General features: G+C 42.1%; 1 protein-coding gene across 1 annotated transcript; it reads right to left on the bottom strand.

Annotated features, from left to right (window-relative positions):
* Window positions 1-35: 35 nt before the first annotated feature.
* DHX32 (DEAH-box helicase 32 (putative)) lies at window positions 36-22,375 on the bottom strand. Its single transcript, XM_066324462.1, has 11 exons — window positions 22,072-22,375; window positions 18,621-18,811; window positions 16,514-16,886; window positions 13,719-13,964; window positions 11,555-11,654; window positions 11,279-11,437; window positions 4,223-4,414; window positions 3,135-3,288; window positions 1,986-2,169; window positions 981-1,162; window positions 36-244 (listed from the first exon to the last, which is right to left on the bottom strand). Exons 1-11 carry the CDS (start codon window positions 22,339-22,341, stop codon window positions 52-54), a joined length of 2,244 nt encoding a protein of 747 aa, XP_066180559.1. The 5' UTR covers window positions 22,342-22,375; the 3' UTR covers window positions 36-51.
* Between the last annotated feature and the right edge of the window lie 496 nt (window positions 22,376-22,871).

The raw sequence follows: 22,871 nt of genomic DNA, 5'->3' as shown, positions 1-22,871 counted from the left end.
ATACATTGCTTTTATTTATTGTTGTCCAGTATGTGATGGTTCAGTCTAAATTCACTGAATAACACATCTCTGCTCAGTGGGAGTTTGGGGACATTCCTCATTTTCTTGGCTGTCATTGGCAGTTTTCTGTTCCTCCTCTGTGGCTGAGACAGGTGCCGAGGGATTGATCACTCCCTGCAGAATATCCTTGCTTTCACTTGGAGGAAGATTGCTGAAATAATACTGAGGTACCAGCTCTGCAAACCTGGGGAGCAAATCACGCAAAACATTACTCATTTTTAATTGAATTGTGAAATATTGGAATAATTGTTGACAGGCATATCTAAATGAAGCTACAAAGTTGATATTTTAACCCAGAGCTGTGCAAGAATCCAAGATTTTCTGCAAGATGTAGTAGGAGTTTGTGTTTTCAGAAGCCTTGCACTGAAAATCCTCAGCCTGAACTTGAGGTACAATGCAGTTCCCAGTGCTGCAGGTTGCATTAAATAGGAATTTCCCTGCTTTAGAACAGAGTGGTTCAATACCATTACGGAAAAAAAGCTCTCCTAGGAACATGGGAAATAGGAAAGATGGGAGAGTGAAATGCATATTTTGTGTAAAGAGGTTTTTGCAGAGGGAAGACTCTGGTCCTCCCTGAATCCAGAAACAGTCCATGATTCAGCTGTCTGGGTACAGAAAATACGTTAAGAAAAGGAGTTGCTGGAAAATAGGTTTTCAGGGAACAGAGACCTTTCAGCTGCATTCTGTGTGAGTACACTGCTCTGTTAACTCTGATTTTTTTTCCCTATATATTCTACTTCATAAGAAACTTTAGCAGCTCATAATGTGGGCTTTTTCAATTACAGCTACAGTGGCAACTACTGAGAATAGTGAGGGGCTGAGATCACAGATCTTCCCTTTTAATTTTTTTTTTAATCCTCCCAAAGTGATGATTTTGTGGATTGAGGAGTGAAGGAGCAGTTTTACCACAGTTCACTTACAGCTGGGGGGAGATCTCGGAGACAACCCTGATGGAATTTCCCTCTGAGATGCTGAACTCGTGGAATAAAACCCACTCTGGGATCCTCCTGGTGTTGTAATAGCATGAGAAGGGATGGAGCTGGGCCACTTGTTTGTGTGTTAACATTAAGTAGTTCCCTGAGGCATCCACATCACGAGCAATCTAAAAAAAAACCAAAAAAAAACAATGTGGAGAGTTATCCATTATTTAATTGATCAGTGCCTATTAAATCTAAACCAGAAATTAAACTCCCCTTCAGATACTTTCAACTGGAGCCCCTTCTCAAGTTTGTGTGGGAAAGCTTGGGGCTGTATACCATGAAATGGAAAGAAAATGTTGATCTGTGTATTTAAATGGAAGCTGTAACAAATAAGTAGAGAAATACCTGAGTTTGGCTTTGAAGGGTCTGTGTGAAAAGATAGAAAAAATGTATTTTTTAGCATATAGACTTTTCATAGACTTTTTAAACACAATATGTGAGGCCCAGGAAATGTGCAGTTGGGAGAGGTCATTTTTGTGTTGGGCTGGAGCACAGGGATGTGAAGGAAAGCCTGGGAACTCGAGTGGGAGTAAATCAATCTGGTTTACATTTACAATTACAGTTAGAATATCTCCCTGAAATGAGGCAAGCTGTCTGTTATGCACACTTAAATATATCCAAGTCATTTCTCTATTTCCAGGCAATTTTCACCTTCAAAAAGGAAATAATTCCTGAGAGAATGTTGCAAGTTCAAGAGTTTTTTTGAGGTGAAAGAGTTCTTCGAGTGAAAGGCATATTGGCAGTTTTCTTATTGCTGTGAAGAGTGAGAGATGAACCCCAGAGAAAAAGCTGAAATGGGCAGAAGTATTTGATACACTGGGAAAAAAAAAAAGACTTTTATCCTTTCTGGTGATCAAGAGATTTCACTAATGAACTTAAGTTTTCTGACAGCATTCTACATAATTTAACAGTGCAGGAGGATGAAACCACGGTGGTTTTCCTTACATGCATGAAGTAACCAGATAAAAGAGCTTTCCTGATGCTTAGCAGATTTCCTTCTGATCCAAAGCCTGGTGGTGAAATGGGAAGTTCAATGCGCTTCATGATCTCCACCAGCTCAGCTCGGATCACCCCTGCCATGCTCAGAGCAGAACAGCTCAGGAAATGATCACGGCACCATTTCTCACTGCTGAAGTCTGGGGGGGAAAAAAACAATGTTTTGGCTTCCAGCAGAATCTCACTGATGGGTGCAATCCACAGAGATGCTGCTGTGTGAATTAAATGTCCAAAATTCTGGTAATGAGCCATACAGACTGCTTAGGCCCAGCTCACAAAGTTAGTGGGAAAAACTTTGTGTCCTCACTTATTTTTATAGAATTGCACTATTTCTTCCTGAATCAAATCCCTCCTCTGCTCTAAGCAAAGCTTCCCAGAGAATGAGTTAACAATTGTATTTTTCAGGCCTTGTGGATTTAGGCCAGAACATGGAGTTGAAATCATGGAGTTGGAGTAGTGCTGGTGCTGATCCTGCATTCTGGTAAAGGACTGGTTCTCCTGGAGCTTCCTTCAGCATTCCACATGACTGAACAGGGAACAATCCTTGCTTTCCTGTCTCGAGTTTTTAACTTCAGTGTGTGCAAATTTATCCCTCTGCTGTCTGAGCACCGGACTCAGGCTAAATGAACCAGAGCAGGGAAATGCAGTGAGGGAAGAGCTGCTGCTGCTCTGCAGTCTCCTGCCTTTTATTTGTGTTCCTGCAGACGTGGACTTTACTATTTTCCATTTTTCCCTTCAATTTTCCTTTCAGTTCACAGCTATCAAAACCCCACCAGAACTGTTGGGCTGTTGGGAGAATCGAAGCCCTCCTCGACAGCTTTTATTCATCCTAAATGTGGATTTTGTGCTTCTGGTTTTGCACAGTGTCACTTCAAAGGGCACTTAGAATAGTGGTTATGGATTCCTGTTGGGTAAGAGGGATTAAAAACGTTGTCCTAGGACGTTTTTAATTAATTAGTAAATGAATATTCATCGGCAGTAGCTACTCCTATAGGTTTCTCCCTGCGGATCAGCAGTTCTAGAAGGACTCAGCAGATTTTTGGGTTTGTTATTTTTTCCAGGCTGGTCCCAGTGTGTCTGATTTTGGCTGGGGCACACTTGCCTGGCCGTGTGGGGTTGGCAGTGGCTGCCTTGAAGGCGTTGAAGACGTTGATGAGGGTGCAGTGATCTCCTGCAGGATGGGAGAAGCGGCTCCAGCGGGTCCGGGCGATCTCCTCTGTGCCAGGAGGAGTCTGCAGGAAGCAGCTGGGAGCTGAGGGAAACACCAAGGCAGTGCTGAAAACACAGAGGTGATGCACAAAACCCCACTGGTATTTCTGGGTTTTTCCTTCCTCACCTGCCTTTAACACCAGTATTGGAGGGGTGCTGAAGAACTGAACCTGCTGGATTCACTGAGGGTTTATTTTTTGTGGCTTTCAGTTTTGTTTAGTTAATGTGTGCTGCAAACACAAAAGAGCAGCTTTCTCCCAGGCTGATGCCAAAAAAGCTTCCTAATGTCACAATCCAGAATCCAACAAATGGTTTCTTTACTATAAAAAGATATCTTTTGATTGAATGCCTTAATTTGCCCCTCTCTGTTGAAATTTGGGCTTTTGTGTCTTTTGAGATGGTTGAGCTTTTCTAAAACTGAATTGTGCTTCTGCTCAATCATTTACATTTGTTACATGTACTTTAATAAAAACTATCCCAAGTTAAAAATCAACCCAGTTTGGGCATAAAAAGTTGTCCAGCAAGGAGAACAACTCCTGCAGCTTGATATCCTGAGGTTCATGTGTTTGCTGCCCAGGACTCCAAGGTTATGTCAATTTTACAAAATATTTGAAGTAGAGAGACAAGATCACAAAGTAATTTATAGGTAAACAGTTCCATGTTGTTTTATAATTAGAACTTCCTTTTTTTTTTGCTGCACTGAGCTGTAACAAATGTAGATTAATAAAAAAGAAGGTTTCATTTTGAAGGGGAGGAAACCAATGGGCAGCTGAAGCCTGGAAATGGGAATTCTTTACTTAGCTTTTGTTGTATTACATTGTTGTAATACAGTTAAGACCTGAACAGCCAAATATATTAATTTACTTGAAATAAACAGGATGAGAATAACAAAAAATTGTTTTTTGTGGCTAGATTTGGGAAGAGCCTGGATTGGGCAGGTGGCACAAGGCCTGCAGTGAGAGCTGATCCAGGAGTACCTGTGACCATGGCTGCAATGGTGAGCATCTCATCCACACACTCAAATTCACACGAAGCCAGCAGTGACTTGGAGAGCTGAGGATCCAGGGGGAATTCTGACATGATAATCCCAAATTCAGAGAGGTTTCCATCGTTATCCAGGGCTGCCAGATAATCCAGGTCTTCCAAAGCCTGCATCAGGTTTTCAGGAGCTAAGGAAAAGGGAAGAGAAATCCAGTTCTTGAGAGTGGCCACACAGGAATGAATGTCTGAATTCTCATTAGAATATTTCAGCTGTGGGAAAAGGAGGCTTCTTTTATTTGGCAGTGATTAATAACAAAAAGTAATGGATGAATGAAAAGCTGAGAAAATCCTGGAGGGAGAAAATAAGAGGCAACCATCATAGAGCTGCAAATCACTTTGTGATACTTTTCCTGTCAGAACAATTTTTGTCAAAAGCCCAGACACAATCCTCAGTAGTGTGTTAGCCCCTAGACTCTGTCCAGTCTTCTTCCATTATTGGCAGTTTTCAGGCTTTTTTTTTTTTTGTGTTCATTCCTTTTTAAGAGGAGTGGTCACATTTGAGGGGTGCTGAGATACAGAACAGGCCTAGGAAAGATCTTTTTTAAGCAGAGGAGATATTCTGATTTTACAGAAGTTATAACTGTTATTCTTGCAGGTATTTGGAGTTCGATTGCCTGGCTTTTTAATTATTATACTTTTTTTTTAACATAGGTTCTCATGCTACCAGAAGAAAAACGGGAATGTAGTAAAAGAAAATGTCTCCCTAGCAATTGGCAGTATTTTCTCACTCCACAAAAATTCAGTGTTCAATTTTCTCTTAGTGTGGATTATAACTTCCTTACAACCTCCATAGGTAGAAGTGAGCACAGAGAGGCAGCAAAAATAATGAGGCAATACAGGAAAATGTCCCGAGAGGATTAAGCAAATCAACACTCAGAATCAGAACTTCAGAGCAGGTCTGTAGGAAATCTGATGGTGATAAAAGGAGGTCAAACAGGCATAGAAGAGCTTTGTGTGGCTCCAGTTCTGAGGGTTGAGAGAGGGAACCTCAAGCTGAAGTTGTCAGGCCTACACTCCAAAAACTTGTTGCCAGAGCATGAGAGGCACGGGTGGAAATTTGGGAACTCCTCAAGTGTGAAGGTTCTTTAAGGTTCTCTCCTCCCAGCTCTTTCTCAAGGTGGATTTCTATTCCAGGTGATATTGAATGGTCAATATCTTTCATGGGTACCAGACCATTTATATTCACAACTTTCTCCTTACTCCAGCCTAAGGATCTGGATGATATTTTCTCAGTTTTATGGAGAACAAGTTAAATTCCAGTTCCCTTCAAGCTGGTGGCAGAAATTCCACTGCAGCAGGACTTGGCCTCATCCTCAGCTGCCCTGGCCATTTGTCAGCTTCTGTGGGCTGCTATCAGCCTGGATATTAACGGGACAAAAATCCCTAAATAAAATAACCAGACCACAAACCACAGGGGGTGTGTTTGCATTTGGATCTTCATTAGTAGGTGACCAGAAATAATTTCTTGCATTTGTTAAGAGTGGGAATGTCTTGGCATCACCAACAGTAAAAGTAAAGCAAGGCTGTCATTAGCTGCTAGGTCATATTTAGCCACACTTTTCCCACACACTCTGCAAGAAAATCTTGGGATCAGGTTTTGACTTCATTGGCAGTGAACTGTTTATTGCCATCTCTCTGTGATTAACTACTTACAGTCAAGGCAAAAGAAAAATGGGAAGCAAACAAGCACCTGTTGTTTTTAACCTCATTCTGTTCTGTCTGAAGGGAAAAATAGTTTATTAATTCCCCCTACGTGAGCTTTTTCAGAATTCTCCAGCATCTAAATCTGTTAATGTGGCTTCAATTAAGTTTAGAACTCTCAGTTTTTTGGAAAAATTCTCTCAGGAACCCATAAATTCCCTTTTAAAACTGTGGACCTGCTTCGTTTCAGTCTCAGAGTTCTTCCCTCTGCCTGCACAATTCTATCTAGAGAAGACATTTATTATAAGAAATGTGGGGTTTAATGAGATAAACGATGAGCCCTTGCAACAGCTGAAGCATCTGAGGAGAAAATACTTCGGAGTTTTAAAGAAATGAGAAGTAGCAGCTGATGATGAATATGAGTCAGTGACAGGAAATAAAAATCAGTGATTGAAAATACGGGGAGAGTAAAAGGGTCATTCAGATGTGGAGTAATTACTAGGAGATCATGGAAAGCTATTTTCCACAAGTCAACAAAGTAGTTTGTGCTAGAGCTCACAAAATACATGGTTATATGGCAGCCAATTTCAACCCCCTGATAGCATCAGTAATTTGCATTTTTATGCCCTAGAGTTAGTTGTCTTGAGATTTATAAGCACAAATTACTTCCCTGTCTTGCTGTGAGTGTTCTGGAAAAAAAAATAAAAAAGATTCCTGGAGTTTTATTGCTCTAAAAAGGACAAGACAGAAAAGGTGGATTAGAGCAGGTGAAGGAACAGGAAAAAAGCAAAAATAAAAATTAAAAAAAAACCTGTAGGGCTTTTTAGGGCTTCTTGCCAGCTGCCTTGAGGTGTGAACCAGGAGAATTTGTGACTCCACTGCTGCTGTCACAGGAGCAAAGTTCAAAAAGCCTCTCAAGATGTGTCCCGTGCTCTCAACAAGAAGCTGTCACATCCCTGGAATGTTAAAAGGTATTTCCTAACCTGGTATTTTCTTTCCCTGCTCTGTGTTCTTTGGCTGCTCAAGGCTGGGTTGCTCTGGACTCGTTTCAGGAAATCTGACAAGTTTTATGTAAATACGGATCCTGCTTTTGATCCTTCTTAGGCTTAGTAAAGCAAATATATAAATTAATGTTATTCTTAGCACTGGAATCGTTTACCTGAGAATTTCAAGCTACTTAAGATGATATTTTTGGATTCATATTTTTTGTAACTTTGATGTGAACAGAGTAAATTCTGTCTCTAAAGGCAGGGACACCTGTAGTCTTCAGTACCACTTATCCCATAAGGCTGAAATGCAAAGGCTCAAGTTGTGAGCAAATAAATAAATTCAAAAGTATTATTCTTGTTGCGTCAGGAAGCAAGTGGTTTAGGGACTTGGTCAAAGTTCTGTAATAAGTGGGTATTAGAGATAGGAATGAAACTTCAATTTCATGATTTTTAATAGTCCATTTAACTGCCCTCTTGTGCTTCTCTGGGAGATCCAGAGCTCCTCTGTTCTGCTCTCCTACTCTGCAAATGCTGAGTGTGTAAAATACCTTTTTTTTAATATATATCTTCTCCTTCCGTAGGAATAACTGAAAGAATTAGAGCTGCCATGGATGTCAGGGAGGGTGTCTTTAAAGAGCTGGTGCTCTGCCTGGCACACCACAGCTTTTGCAGGTTCTGTTGGGCTGAGCAGCAGGAAGAACTGCCAAAGTAATTACTGCAGGGAGAGCAGTGCTGGGGAATGGTGTTTGCTCTTCCTAACCCTGCTCCTTGGACAGCAGACTGAAAAGGTGGAGGAGTCTATGCCAAGTTTTCCTCAACTTATGCAAAGGTTTTTCTTCTGCGAGCACAAGTTTCTCTGTGCAGGTTTCCTCCAGATTCTCTTTTTCCCCTTGTTCCTTCTGAGTCAGGATTTTTTATGTGTTTTGCTCTGAAGCCACCAGTTCTATAACTATTATTTTGAAATGATAGTTGATCATTCAAAATGACTTTCCCAAACTCAATACTTTGCAGTTTTTCCATTCCCCCTCATGCTGCTTCATCACTCCAAGTTTGGCTGGTGATGGTCCCTGCTGTGCTTTTCTGCCAGCAGGGACAGCCAGGACAGCCCCTGACCTGCCTTGGCCTGCCAGAATACACTGAAAAATGTCTGCACACACCATTTAATTGACGAAATCCAGAATTTAAAACATCAAAGAATTAACAAGTAAATGTCAGGTAATAAATCTGCCCTCAAGTGATCTCTGCTGAGCAGACCTTACATGGTGCATTGAGTTTCTGCCTTTGACAGTCTCCAGTGAAAATATGCCAACAATTTATTTTTCTGAAACATTTTGGAATTATATAAATTTCGACAGCTCTTGTTATTCTGGATTTTCTAAAAATATGTTCTCCAGGGGGTTGTAGAAGCACAGCTTTCAAATGTCATGGTCACGACCACCAGCACATCCTTTAATCTGAAAGTTGTTTAAGGGAAATTCTGAATGAATGCAGAATCTGCAGATGTTTTCCCCTTGGTTCTGCAGAGAAATTTTAGTGGCTTCATCTTTATAAGGATTTGCTCCGTTTAAATAAGGATTTGCCAGTGATTTACAAAAGTACCCAATGTTGCTGCAATCTATGGGACTGGAATTCTTTTGTCCCATCATAAACCCCAGCCAAGATCTATCTGATCAACTGATCAAAATGTAAACACATCCCTGTTCTAGGGGGCTCAGGAATCCCATTAATGCACTTCAGAGCTGCAGTGCCAGGTTCATTTTCCTCTGGCTCATGAATTCCAGAAAGGGGAACGAGCTCTGCTGCATTTGCTCCTCTCCATTATGGCATGAATTAAATGCAGCAGCTGTAAGCCTGACATGTTTGTTGCTTTCATAATGCAGTAATGAGTCAGACTTAATCCAGGCTTTTATTTCTCCTCAAAGAGTGGCAGAAAGAAGAAGAAGAAGAAAAAAAAATCCCTTGTGCACATGGTTGCTGAGCAGAAATAAAGTGTTTTACTGATGTAATTTTTGTTTCTTATCTGCTGCATATTCTCCACGTGCAGGAAACAGATTGAGGAGTACTTCTTGCTAGGAATTTCAGTCTCCTTCTGATTTGTTTGTTCAACAGTTCATGGCTGTGTCTTCCTCTGCCATCTCAGTGGAACGTTGATTTTTCTTTAGCAGAAATTCACCTAAAACCTCTAAAGCCTCCCTCTGTTTCAACTGCAGAGACAAGGTGAGAGTGTTTGTTGGACAGAAACAGTGCAGAGGAGCTGCTGTGGCACACAGGAGACGCTGCAATGTTTTTACTCCTTTTTCTCAAAGGGAACTCAGCTCCAAGGAGGTGAAGAGCCATGGAATAGTCAAACCCATGGCAGAGGCTTGGAAGTGGGTGATCTTTAAGGTCCCTTCCAGCCCAAACCATTTTTGGGTGTGTGCACTCGAAAGCCTGATGTGTTTGGAGTTCTGTGGGTTGGTCTAACACAAGAACTGACTCCCCTGGCAGATCTCTCCCTTTGGTGTTGCAGTTTCTTTCAGAGAATTTCACAGCAGGCACTTCAGCCTCTGTGCTCTGACTCTGGGAGCTTTACACTCATCTCTGGAGGATTGTGTAGGGATCACTCCAAGTGCTGGTAGGACAAAAAGTTCACTCCCTGCTCCAAAGGGGAAAGAAAGGCAACGTGTGATGTGTCCTGGGTAAAGGCAGAGCTGTGCTGGGTCATCAAAGTTCTGTCTCAAATGTTTAATTGTGTAAGGCAGGCAGCAGACAAGGAAATTGGGCAGACTTTCTCCTCTCCTTTCAGAGCACCCCTGCAGTGTTTGTGGGACTTTTCCTTTGTTCAAGCAGTTTGTCCAACATTCCTCCCACTGTTTAGTCATCCCTAAACCTCTTCTCTACTAATACCTGCACCTGACGCTCCTGATCTACTCAGCAGATGCTTTGTCACATTTAATGTCCATCCAAGTAAAGCCTTCACAATTTTTTACACATCAGGATAACACTTTCTTCAGCTGCATTCTCCAAAAATACAGGCAAAACTTAGAATTCCTGCGTCTGGGAAACCCTTGTGTGCCTCTAGCACTTCATTCTTTCTGAATTCTGTTCCCCTTGTGCCTTTAAATCCAAAAAAAGCTGAATGCTTTCCCTCATATAATTTTACTAATTCCTTCAACAGTTCGAGACCAACTTTCTTCATCTCCGGGAAAAACACTAATATGTTTTAGCATATATTATATTTTTAATAGTAAAATACATTTTAAATTTGAGCAAACTGTATTCCATAAGCATTTTCCAGGCAGATTTTGTGGATTCAGCACAGGAGATGCCACTCACAAGACCAAAATACTATAACTCTCATTAGATTTGAATTAATTACCATCAGTCTGGCTGTTTTTTCCTATTTCTTTTAGGCATTTTTCTGCTAAACTGGTACACAAGGGCAAAATAGAATAATTTTTTCTTTAAAATTCCAGTTAACTGTCTATTGCAACATCCAACAGTGAGAATTAACACTTTATTACTGATTAATTACAGTGAATAACACATAGAAGTGATCACTCCAATTTTGTGTATGTGCACGAGGAAAGGCAGGATAATGTAAGAATTTTTCCTGTTTGCGCTGGAAAATGATCAGGAATGAAGCCAGAAATCCCCAAACCACTGAAATCAGGGCTATTTCCTTCACTTTAATGGGTCTCAAAGCAACAGCAGAATCTGCAGTGACACTTTTGTGTTAAGCCAGAACAGAGGAAAATATCCTTCTGTAGAAAAAAAACCCCTAAATTATGAAGTTGGGAGTGAAAAAAAAGGCAATTTCCCTCACTCCCTTACCTAAAAATTCAGTGTCTTCCCTGCCTAGTACTGGGAGTGTACTTGGGTTTATTTTATGAGGAGTATTGTCCTTAAGGAGCAGCCCATGGTAAATCTGAGGTGGGAGATGCTGGAGGATAAGGAGGGAGCTCATTTCCTCCACACACATCCCCCAGGAAACAGCAGAGCTTTATTTGGGTAGTAAACTCTGGGTTAAAGGAATGTGTTTTGTTGGATATCTGCACAAAGCCCCGTACAACAGGGCACACATTTTCTTTGTGGGTTACAGGAAAAAAAAAAATGTAACCTAGATGAGAAGATACTTGGAATATTGACTTTTTAATTTTTTTTTTTTACATTCCAATTCTATTCAGATACTTTATGGTCTTTTTTTTTTTCTTAGTGCTATTGAGCTGAGAACTGCTATTACAAGTTATTATTACATGTATTATGTATATTATTACAAGTCCTTCAATAAAAAACCATCCAGTGAGCAACAGGGCAAAATTAAACTTGGAAATAACTTCTAAATTAATAATAAAGATAGGAAAAATTGGTGCACGCCCTTACCTGGGCTGCTGATGAAGTCACAGTGTGCAAAGCCTGCAATGTCCATTCTCTTCAGGAACAGGACCAAGCTGGTGAGGTTGGATTCCTGAACTTTAGCTGGAATTTCTGCCTTCATTTCCTTGTGTGTGAATTCTTCAGGATACATGCAGAAGATTTTCCCTGGAAGAGAATCCAGGGAAATTCACCTTTTTTTAAAATGCTTCCTCCTCGCGTTGCTACATTGATTGCGTTAATAATTTGAGCTAATGGATTTAAATTTTGAGCTAATGTTTCTACCTGATGGAGACATGCCCAGAATTTGTTTATGCACCTCTGCTTGACTTTGGCTGATAGGCTGGGTTAGAACAGAGTCTGCTCTGATTCTAGGATTGTACACCTTTAAATGAAAGAGATACCAAGCATCAGATAAGTACACAAGGGCTGCAAAAAATATGAATGGTCTGTACTGAATTTCTCTCTAGGTCACTTTACAGAAAGGGTAGGAACAGTTTTCTTGGCTTTTTGTTTCAGCAGCTTGGGAAAGAGAGCACTCAGCACCCTGACAAACTGACAGATGTTCTGCACTCACTCTAAGTGTGCTCTGAGATAAATGTCCTTTTTTTTTTTGTCCCCTGAGGAAATGTACCTTCCTAAAGCAGAAAATGCTATCATTGAGAAAAACATCCAAAAATATTATTTTTTTCTTCCAATGGCAGGATCCCAACATTTCCTGATAGTGTTTTGTTCCCTAACTCCAGGTTTTTATCTTAATACTGCTATTACAGGAGATGAGGGCTGCGTTAGAGATATGTGATGCCATGTTTTATAGTTTTCTTAATTATCTTTATTTTGATTCAGTGCTGTAGTGTCCAGCAAGAACATCAAACCACCTGGATAAAGCAGCTCTCTGCTCCTGTCATCTGAGCCAACTCTATCAGCTTTGAGCAAGGTTTTCACAACAAAAAATAAAATATCCTTCAGTGCAGGGCACAAATTCCTTTTCCTGCAGGTGAATTGCTGATCCATCCCAGCTGCAAGGCTCAGGGGGGGATTTTGCTCTGCACTGAACTTTTCCTGTTCCCTCTGTGCTCAGCTGACTCTGAGCAGGAATTTGAACTGGTGAGGGAGGAAAATCACAGGGCTAAACAGAATAATGGAATTAAAGGTTAAAATTGCATCACTGATAGAGGTGGTTTGATAGACATCAGGACTGTTGGATCAGTTTTGTTTCGCGTGCTTTGTGTTTTAAATCCACAACATTTTGAATTTGTTGAATTGTACTTTAGGTTTCAGGTTACCATGGGAGTGAAACTCATTTCTGCCATCCAAGAAAACTGCAGTTGTAGGAATAAGTTTAAGAAATAAGCATGGTCTAATTGAAAACTGCTTTTAGGCTCTTCTTTCTTGCACAAAAAACTGTAACTTTTTTTAACTTGCCTTGAGACCGAGTTAGTTTATAACTCCCAGTTAAAAACCTTTTAAAATGACAGATTTTTGCAATGAAAATGAAAGGTACTGGTAGTTCACAAACCTTCCTCTGAACTACTTGCAAGGCCAATCAGGACTAATGATCCCTGCTCCAAAATTTAACAACAATTTAACTTTGACAACAATTTGGGTCAGTCCATCCTGTATTACAGAAAGGAAATGTATTACACTGTTTCTTTTGCCTGTTACTGGAATTTTTATTTTAACCGGGACAGTTCCAAAACCATGTTTCTACACAGTAACTCATCCCTTAGGACAGAGGTTTTGTAAGAAATAAAAAAAATGAGGGGTTTTGAGGGTTGGTTTTGAAGGTTTGTTGGTTTGCTTGTTGTTTTTTGCAGCTGCACTAATCCTTCCCATCTAGAAAACAAGAAATGAGGCCAAACTTAGAACGAATTGGAAAAGGTTAAGTATTAATTAGATAAATTGCAGCATTTGGAGGTACATGTCCAGGAGGAGCACAAGCAGCTTGGAAAAAATAGAGATTCTCTGTGTGGGCAATTACTAAGTGATTTATCTTAAACCAGGAGGTCTGCCAATAGGTGCCTAAGAAGGGATTGTATTTTGCTTTATGTATAAAATACCGAAGGGAGATTTATGACTGAATTTAGGTGAGATGTATTTTGCAAATAATCTGTCATTGGTTTGGGGCCCAAATGAGTGGCAGTTTCAACTGGAAGCATTCATCTGGCTTTAGAAACCTCAAAAATATGATTTCTGATTGAATTTGGGGAGTAACTGTGATTTCTTCCTTGGTTTTCGCTCGAGACGTCCATGAAAATTGATTTAAATTCTATTAATTTGCATGTTAAAAATATCATAGAACCTGTGCTGTGAAAGAAGAGAAAAACATGTGATCCTCTAAAGACTATTTGCATTAATCTGAGCTGCACATTTCCCTTTCCCCTGCCCTGAAAAAGCCCCTTTTGCAGGGTTTATTTTGGACAAAGTGCTTCTGGTTCCCTTCACTGACCTTTCTTCTCTCCACACCGACGTCGATGACAAAAGTCACGTTTTTAGTCCAGATCAAAGGTTCTCCAGAGCTGGTGGTGAGCAGCACTTTCCTCCTGTATTTTTGGCAGCATTTCTGCTTGTCTGGGGTTAGTTTGGGAGTCAGGTCTTGTTTGGTGGGGTACAAAGGGATGGGGATGAGTTCTCCAAGGTCAGGGTTTAAATTGGATTGTTCCTGTCTGATCATCTGATAAGCTTTTTCAATTTCCTGTAATCAAGAGAAATACATTTTTTTCCTCATGCAATTATTCTATTCTTAGTCTAATTACAACACCTTAAATGATTAAAATATGCAGAAGCCTCCTTACTTTCTATTAATTATTATATTTAAGGAGATATAGATATTGTAAAGGTTTGATTTTTTTTCCCCCGCAATGATTCATAAACTCTTAATAAAGTCAATAAAATATCCTTAACTTGTGTTGATGGAACTTAGAAGAGTTCACAGATCCAGAGGCTGGGTATGAATTATAAAAGCTTTTTGTTGTTGATTTTACTGTTTTGTTGTTGGGGGGGTTAATAAGAAATCATTTAAGTTCTGCCTGATTTTTTGAAGGGCACACAAAAATAATTCATGGGCTTGCTCAGTCTGAAAGGGAATTTTTTTTAAAAAGCATTTTTATTAGCAAACGTTTTGCAAAATTGAAAAGCCAGACTGAGTTTCTCTGAGAGTGACACCACATTTCCAGTAGTTACAGGTTAAAAGTGCTCTATAAAAATTGTTATAAAGATACAAGAGTGACATCTAATAGCAAGGCTGGCAGCAGGGCAGCTCATAAATCCTGATGTTCTCAGTTAATTCATATTTTTGTTTAGTTTAAAAGGCAGTTGAGTGCTTGGGAACAGTGAACCATTACCAATATGAAAGTTTAAATCACAGTTAAACAAGAATTCATGGGATGTTGTGGTTCGTAACAAGTCTTCTGTTCATTGTGAGGGAGAAAAATGAGTGATGTCTTCTTGGCAAGAAAGAAATTCCTATTTTAGTTTTGTGGGGAATTTACCTGTCAGAAAAACCCTTTTAAGCAGAAGTACACCCTTTCCCCCAACCTTTTGAAATGGAAAGAGTGTGTGTTTTCTCTCTGACATTATTTGTTGTAAATATGGGGGCTAACACAGAGAATTTATTACCTTATAATTTCTAAAATTTGTGTCTATAAGGTTTAAAACTGATTATTAACATTATTAAAAGTGTTTCATATCCATCCCCCTTTTCACACTGAAGAGCAGCAAACACCACCTGGGTAGTTTATGGTCAATTATCTTTGCTTGTGGAAAGTCATTATTTCCTGGTGACTTTGTTGTTCTAAAGCAGATTTAATGACTCACAGCGGAAGACTGGGGATTGCTATCAGGAAAATAATCATAAATATTGAAATATTTATTTGACTGTCAGATGGCTTTGACAGCTATAAAGGGCCTGCTGGTGCAGTGAATTTAGGGAATCACTGCTGTCTACAGAGGTTCAAAGGTGTCCCTCTAGAATGGCCAAGCCTGTACACAGTCCTGGATTTTCTGTCACACCTCTAGAGTGATATTTTCCTCCTCCTCTTGTGCGCACAAATGGTTGGGAGGAAGAATCCAAATGGGAAAAATCTCCTTGGGAGGTTTAAGGTAAAAACAGCTCCTGTGCAGCAGGACGTTGATGGGGACTGGACCTGTGTCCAGGTGTCCATTCCCACAAAACAGGGATAACACAAACTGTGGGATGTCCAATGCCAGGATAGGCTGCAATGTGTTAAATCTCTGCCCTTGTGGCCTGAGCCCCTGTGTGCTGCTTTCCCAGCTTTTTGCATCACACCCAAAAGGCTGGTGCCCTTTCTTTAAACCTGCAGAAAAAAATAATAATAATAAAATATATATATATATATTATCTACACAATATTTATGGGTGGTATAGATATTTTAGTATAAACCACAGTGTTATGGTTGTCATGACTTCTTTGAAGGAAAACTCTGAAGTTATGAGAGTGTTGGAGTCCAGGGCATTGCTCTGGACACACTGGAAGTTCACAGACCTCAGCAGAGAGGACTGGGACCCAATTAAGAGGGTTTGAGATCTGTCTAGGGGAGTCTTGGAATCTGTCCAGGGGGATTGTAGACCCTGGCACAGAGCCCAGGGAGACACAGCCTTTGACTTCAGCCCATGGAGAAAACTTCCAACACTGAAAGGAAAATTACAGGTCACAAAGGTGTGACAGACAGTGGTGTAGTATATCACTGAGTGAAAAATTATGTAGTTCTGAGTTTTTGGAATATAAGTGCGTAGGAGACAAGATAGAGAATTTAGGGTGGTGCCCTCAGTTCTTCCTTCTCCTCCCCTGGCCTCCATCTCCTGATGTGATAATGGCACAAAGTAATTTAAGGGGATTGGGTCAGAGTAGAGGTGACCCTGTCAGTACAGGTGACAGATATTGGCACATAATGTAAATAATACACACATCATTATCTGTATAAAGAGGCTCCAACGTCCCACTGCAAAAAAAGTGTCTGAGCAGCAGAACACCTCGGCTGGGCACAGAAATTGTGAGATAAGAATTGATAAACAAAGCAAGAAATCAAGAAAAAACAAGACCTTGAAGACTCCGTTTCATAGTCACGTCTGGCTCAGGCCTTAAGAGGGCAAAAGACTCTCAACCACCTGAATCTCGGGTGAGAGAACTGAAACCCAAAATAAGACCCGGTGGCGCACCTGCTGCTGTAACTACTGGCAAAACCACTCCTCTCCTGACGAAAGAGAGCAGAGTAATGACTCACCTGCTCAGAGGCCAGGAAGACGACGATGTCCCCCTTCTCCCTGGAGTGGTGGATCTCCAGGAGCAGCCTGAGGGCGGGCAGGAAGGGCTCTCCATGGGCACAGCAGGAGAAGACAGCCTGGGCACGGTGCCGGCCCCGCACTCGCACCACGGGCACGGCGCCGCAGAAGCCCCGCAGGACTCTGCACATGTGGGGAGCCGTGAGCAGCACCAGCCTCAGCTCTGCCCTGGCTGCCAAAACAGCCTTCAGGAGGCCCAGCAGGGCGTCTGTGGCCACGGTCCTTTCGTGCACGTCGTCCAAGACGATAATGCTGTAAGCATTGAGGAGTGGCGTGGACATCATTTCCCTCTGGAGCATCTCATCCGTGCAGTACCTGCAACACAGACACGCAGAACTCTGCCGAGTCTCTCGGGCTGTTGTTGTAAGAAATTAATTCAGTGTCTTGGTTCTTTCTGTTCCAACAGGGAGTACTTTGTAGACATGTTTAAGTCCTTCCTTAAGCAGCTACAAACCTGATGTGGTTCAGTGACACTCCGTGACACCGTGGTGGAAAGGACGCCCCAGGCAAAAGCAGAAATACATCTGCCCTGAGATCATCTTCCATCACATGCCAGAAACAATCCCTGAGCTAGGAACGAATCCTTAAGGATGAGGAAAAGAAGGTGCACTTGAGGCAGAGCCAGAACCAAGATAAGCAATTAATTTATACCATGAGGCCCTCCTCACTTCTACCCCTGCTGGGGATTTTTTAAAGGATACCTGCCGGGGTTTTTTTAAAGGATATTGTTTTTGTTGTGTTGCTCAGCAGGACCTGGAATTCTCAAAGCAGGTTTTGATGTGAGAGGAAGGGATTCATCTCCCTCTCAAAAGGAGCAGCTGCAGGAAGTTCTGCTGCAGGATGAGGTTCAAGGAGTTCTCCCAGAAAGAGAAAGGGCAGGCAAGAGGAAGAGTGGTGGGAATTCAGAAGTGGTGAGTATCCTCTTCTCCACTGGAAACCTGTGGCTGAGAAAAAGCCTTGTGGTCTGGATATGGTAGTTTGTGCTTCCCATATTTAGGAACCAGAGAATATAACTCTGATAACTTTCTGGGAGGCTCAGAAGCTGAATCCCTGTGTTGCTGCTGTCACCTGCCTGTACTTACTACATTAAGCGCATTTCTTACCTCCCAAAAATCCCCCTGAATACTCTTTTCCTCTTGTTGATTGATATACCCTTTTCTAGCCATGTTTTTTGATTGCTTTAGAATTTTAACTTTACTTCAGGAAAAATTGTCCCATGTGCTGTTATGGTAATGAGCACTTCCATACTGGAAAATAGAAAAAACAGTAGAGGAAAAGAAAAAGAGGTTACTGGGGTGCTTAATGACGTTTTGCATGGACAGTAATCTTGCCCAATTAAAATCTCTGCTATGATTTACCCCAGAATGGGAGAAAAGAGGAGAGGAGAGGAGAGGAGAGGAGAGGAGAGAGGAGAGGAGAGGAGAGGAGAGGAGAGGAGAGGAGAGGAGAGGAGAGGAGAGGAGAGGAGGAGGAGAGGAGAGGAGAGGAGAGGAGAGGAGAGGAGAGGAGAGGAGAGGAGAGGAGAGGAGAGGAGAGGAGAGGAGAGGAGAGGAGAGGAGAGGAGAGGAGAGGAGAGGAGAGGAGAGGAGAGGAGAGGAGAGGAGAGGAGAGGAGAGGAGAGGAGAGGAGAGGAGAGGAGAGGGACTCATTGCAGTCTAAAACTTCCCTGTGAGGGGAAGAGTGAGGCAGGCACTGATCTGTGCTCTGTGGTGGCCAGGACTGAGGGAATGGCTGGAGCTGTGTCAGGGCAGGTTTAGGTTGGAGATCAGGGAAAGGCTCTTCCCCCAGAGGGTGCTGGCACTGCCCAGGCTCCCTAAAGAATGGTGACTGCCCTGAGGCTGCCAGAGCTCCAGGAGTGTTTGGCCAAAACTCCCAGGGATGCCCAGGGTGGGACTATTGGGGTGTCTCTACTGGGTGCAACCCGTGTGATTCCAAAACACAACACAACTTTACGAAGCATTTTTGATCTCCATCCTCAAGACCCGCCGGCGCTGCCAGCCGCCAACTTCTCCACACCTTGGCCTGAAGGGCCTCCAAAAAAGCACCGACCTCAGGATGGTTTGGGGCGAGCAGCAGCTCTCGAAGGGCACGCTGTAGCCCACCTCGTGGCCCAGGTTGACATCCATCTGGTCGGCCACTCGCAGGGCCAGCGCCACGGCGGCCTGGCGGAGCACCTGCGTGCACACCACGGCGCCGCGGGGCTGCAGCCACAGGCAGTGCTCCGCACACCACTGGGGCACCTGCAGGGACAGCAGGACACCGGGCTGAGCGCTGGGATTCCCGACAACCGGCATTCCCAACAACGGGGATTCCCAACAACCGCCATTCCCAACGACCAGCATTCCCAACAGTCAGCATTCCCAACAACCGCCGTTCCCAACAATCGGCATTCCCAACAACCGGCATTCCCAACAACTGGCATTCCCAACAACCGCCATTCCCAACAACCGCCATTCCCAACAACCAACATTCCCAACAACTGGCATTCCCAACAACCGGCATTCCCAACAACCGGCATTCCCGACAACTGGCATTCCCAACAACCGGCATTCCCAACAACCAGCATTCATAACAACCGGCGTTCCCAACAACCAGCATTCCCAACAACCAGCATTCCCGACAACCAGCGTTCCCAACAGCCAGCATTCCCAACAACCAGCATTCCCAACAACCGACATTCCCAACAAATGCCATTCCCAACAAATGCCATTCCAAACAAATGCCATTCCCAACAACCACCATTCCCAACAACTGGGATTCCCAACAACCGGCATTCCCAACGGGATCAATGGATGGGTTTCATGCTGACAAAATCGGGAATGGCAATCAATATTTTTAAAAAACAGTAGTTAAAATGTAATTTTTTAAATTTTTTTTTAGCAGAAGAAGGAGGATCCAGCAGATGTTTGGTAGAGAGGAAGAGATTTGAGATGACAAAAGCTGTATTTTGTCTGGAGATGGGAAAGTTTTGAGAAAAATCCAGGAAAACGTTAATTGAAATAAATTTGTTGCCTCCGTGTACCATGAAATTATTCAGATGTGCTGTAAATATAGTATTTACTGACGTAACATAGGCCCAATGCAGGTGTTAAACAAAAGAGACATTTATAGGACACTGAAGAAGACCACAGGCCTTGACCCCTGTGACCCCCAAAGATGAGGAGAGCCCTAAAAAGGGGATGGTGGAGTCTGCACAGTGGAGGCAGAAACAGGCAGTGATGAGAGCAGTGATGTAAATTTTATGAATTAAAAAAAAGAGAGAATGGGAGGTGACCCACAGTATAAAAAGGTTAATTTTAGAACATTTTGTTTGTACAGGGGACAGGAGACCAAGTCCTGCTCCGTGTCCCATGGGAATGGATCCCATGATAGAAATTTGCTTTTGTGTTTTTATTTAGAACCAACGCTCAAATTAAAATTGCTGCTACATTTAATTTTGTTTGGAGGGTTTGTTTTTTTGTTTTTTTTTTTTTTTAGATTGAAAATTAGGCAGCACACTCATTTATAACACCAACAACTGGAATTCCAGACAACTGGGGTTCCTTCAGTGGCCTGGGATGATGGAATTGCGCTGAGGCACTCCCTGCTCGCCTGTGCCTCACACAGGAATTGCCAGTGTCAACACTGGGCATTTCTTAAATTCTCACGTGGGTTAGAAGGTTTATCTGGGCTAGCAATGCCCCCTCACACTCAGCAGGTCTTTCCACATAAGGAACAGGAGTTTTCAGTTTTACCCCTGAGTTTTCTGGAGAAGCACCAGAATGTTCTGTTCTGGCTGTTCCTATGGGCAGCGAGCCAAATTATCCCTCCTTAATCCTTGTCCATTTAAGAAGGAGCAAGAGGTGCTCAGGGCTTCTTGGGGTGTCTTAGATGTTTCCCTGGCACCTGCCCACAGATTTATTATTTTGCTTCTCTTTTGTTTGTTATTTTCCCTTTTATTAAAACCTTGGCTTTACAGAACACACGCAAGGGGCCGAATCCCAATATTATTAAGCCACTCTGGAGGGTTGTGGGTCAACCCTCAGACCTGATACATCTTCACAGGGCTCATTGCACTCTGGCCAGGTGTAAGCCTGTGTCAGCCTGGGAAGTGCTGGGCTCAGGTTGGCTGGAATTTGCTGCAGAAGAGGAGCAGGGTCACTCCAAGCATATGCTGTAGCGACCTGATGGACCCAAGTGAGGTCGGTGCAGTTGTATTCAGCAGCCAACCTGCTCCTGCTGTGTCAAATCCATGGAAAAAAACCACATCCCGGCATTCCAAACTGACAAATGCCACAGCCAATATCTGTAATTTCAGATTAATTGCTCTGCACACGCATAACTGAAACTGAACTGCTGCAGGAACTTACACAGCAGCTCCCTAATTTATGTATTTACTGAACACCAACACTGGAAAACAGCCGTGTGTTGATGTTATGAGAAATTAAAGTTGCATTATAAATATTATTTTAATGGGTGTATTGGGTTTCAAAACCTTAATTTAATCAACATCTAAACCTAGGTGCATCAGCCACATATAATTTATTTCTCTGTAGTTAGATGCATTTCTAGAAATGTTTAAAAACCAACCAGCAATGTGCTACATCTTATTAAAGGTTCAATAAAAATTGACTTGTTAAGGGACAATTTAAAAGCTAACATTTCTTGCCAAGTTGTTTACTATTACACAAGTTTTTTGTGTGGAAATTACAGTCAATAACAAGGGGTAAAAACTTGACACTCCAAAAATTATTTGAGCGTGAATCATTTTTATGGGAACACAGGAATTTTCGGGGAGAGGTGTGATGTCTCTAGTTCAATATGTGATCTCTAGAAGTGTCCAGAATCAAATCTGTAGGATTTATGAGATGCCCTGCAACAGTAATTATCCTGCAGCTTTACCTGCAAGAAATTTTTCTCCTGATCCCAGTCATAAACACTATTTTGGCTGATAACACTCACTTGAAAATTCTTTTCTACTCACTGTGACAGGAGGCCTGGGTTGTTATATATTGTTACAGCAGAATTTCATAGTCCTGAGTGATATTTGTGTACCTAGACTCAGCTGAGATCTTGGCTCCAGCGATTTCTTTTAATGTGAGTTTTGTGAAGTAATTTTGTGCTGTTGGAGAAAACATTTGCTCCTGGTTGAAGGGAAGACCATTAATTCTCCCTGAGAAGCAGCCCTGCTGATTTCAATCCTTCATGCCCTGGGAATTTTTTTCACTTTATCTTGTGTCAAATCCCCTGTATTTCTTTCCTGACACAGCACTAATCAGAACCAAAACACAAAGTAACTGCAAAATTTTTTTTGAGTGCTTGAAGAAAGTTATTAAAATGTTTAATATGTTTTAAATCTGTATTTGACTGCATTAATCTTTATTCACCTTCCGTATTTCGCTTTCCCTTTCTGGCCTTAATCCTTGGATTACAATAGTTATAGTGGCTCTGAAATTCATCCCTCATTAAGTGTTCCAAAAATACATTTAAAATAAAACCCAACCAAGTCTGTTGTACTGACCTGGGAGCTCTTGCCAGTCTTAGCATCTCCCGACACAATCACAATTTGATTATGAAGCAAACTTTCCATGAAAGTACGTTTTTCTTTCCATATTGGAAGCTCTTCTCTCTCTTTCAGCAGTCTGTAATAACGGGAGGAGTAGGGCAAGCCATCAAAAGGATTAAGCTCTAAATCTTCTCCACAGACAAGTATTTCCTCTTCATCCCCGTCGCTGCCGTCGAGTAATTCTGAAAAGGACTGGTTCTCTGGAGAAAAGGTGAAAAACTCCATTTTTCTGACATTTATTATTCCCAGCAAAAGCACATTAGTGATGGAAGGAGTCCTTTGTGTGCTGATTGATCATTTTGGCCCCCTAAACCTGAGCAAATCCATTTTTCCTCACTGCAGGATTAGCATTTCACAGCTCTTGGGTTTAAAAGTTCAGCCTCGGTGTCCAGCTGCCTTTGTTGGTCTGCTTGTCCCACTCTGGGTGGTTTAATAACCTCAGTGAGCATCAAAGAAACATATTTAAAAACCAATAATTGCCCAAAATCTTCCAAATGGCAACGATGAAACCAAAAAAGAGAAGCTGAGCAGCTTTTACACTTGAAGGTTGAGTCCAGCCTGCCAGTCGCAGTGTTTGCTCTTGTCCAGGCTGGGGAATAATTGGGAAGAGCAGCTGAGGCTGACCTTTGTGGCTGCTGTGGGAGGCTCTGGCTGTGATTTGCAGGGTTGGCATGTGGGAGCTAATCCCAGCACAAAGCCTGCACCCCTGGGTGCTGCAGCCACTGCCTTTGTGCTCTGGGCAGGGCTTTAGAGAG

Source organism: Sylvia atricapilla, chromosome 8 (genome assembly GCF_009819655.1).
Source record: "Sylvia atricapilla isolate bSylAtr1 chromosome 8, bSylAtr1.pri, whole genome shotgun sequence".
Taxonomy (NCBI): Eukaryota; Metazoa; Chordata; class Aves; order Passeriformes; family Sylviidae; genus Sylvia; species Sylvia atricapilla.
Note: the sequence above shows the minus strand (reverse complement) of the source record. Positions and strands in the feature narration are given on the sequence as shown.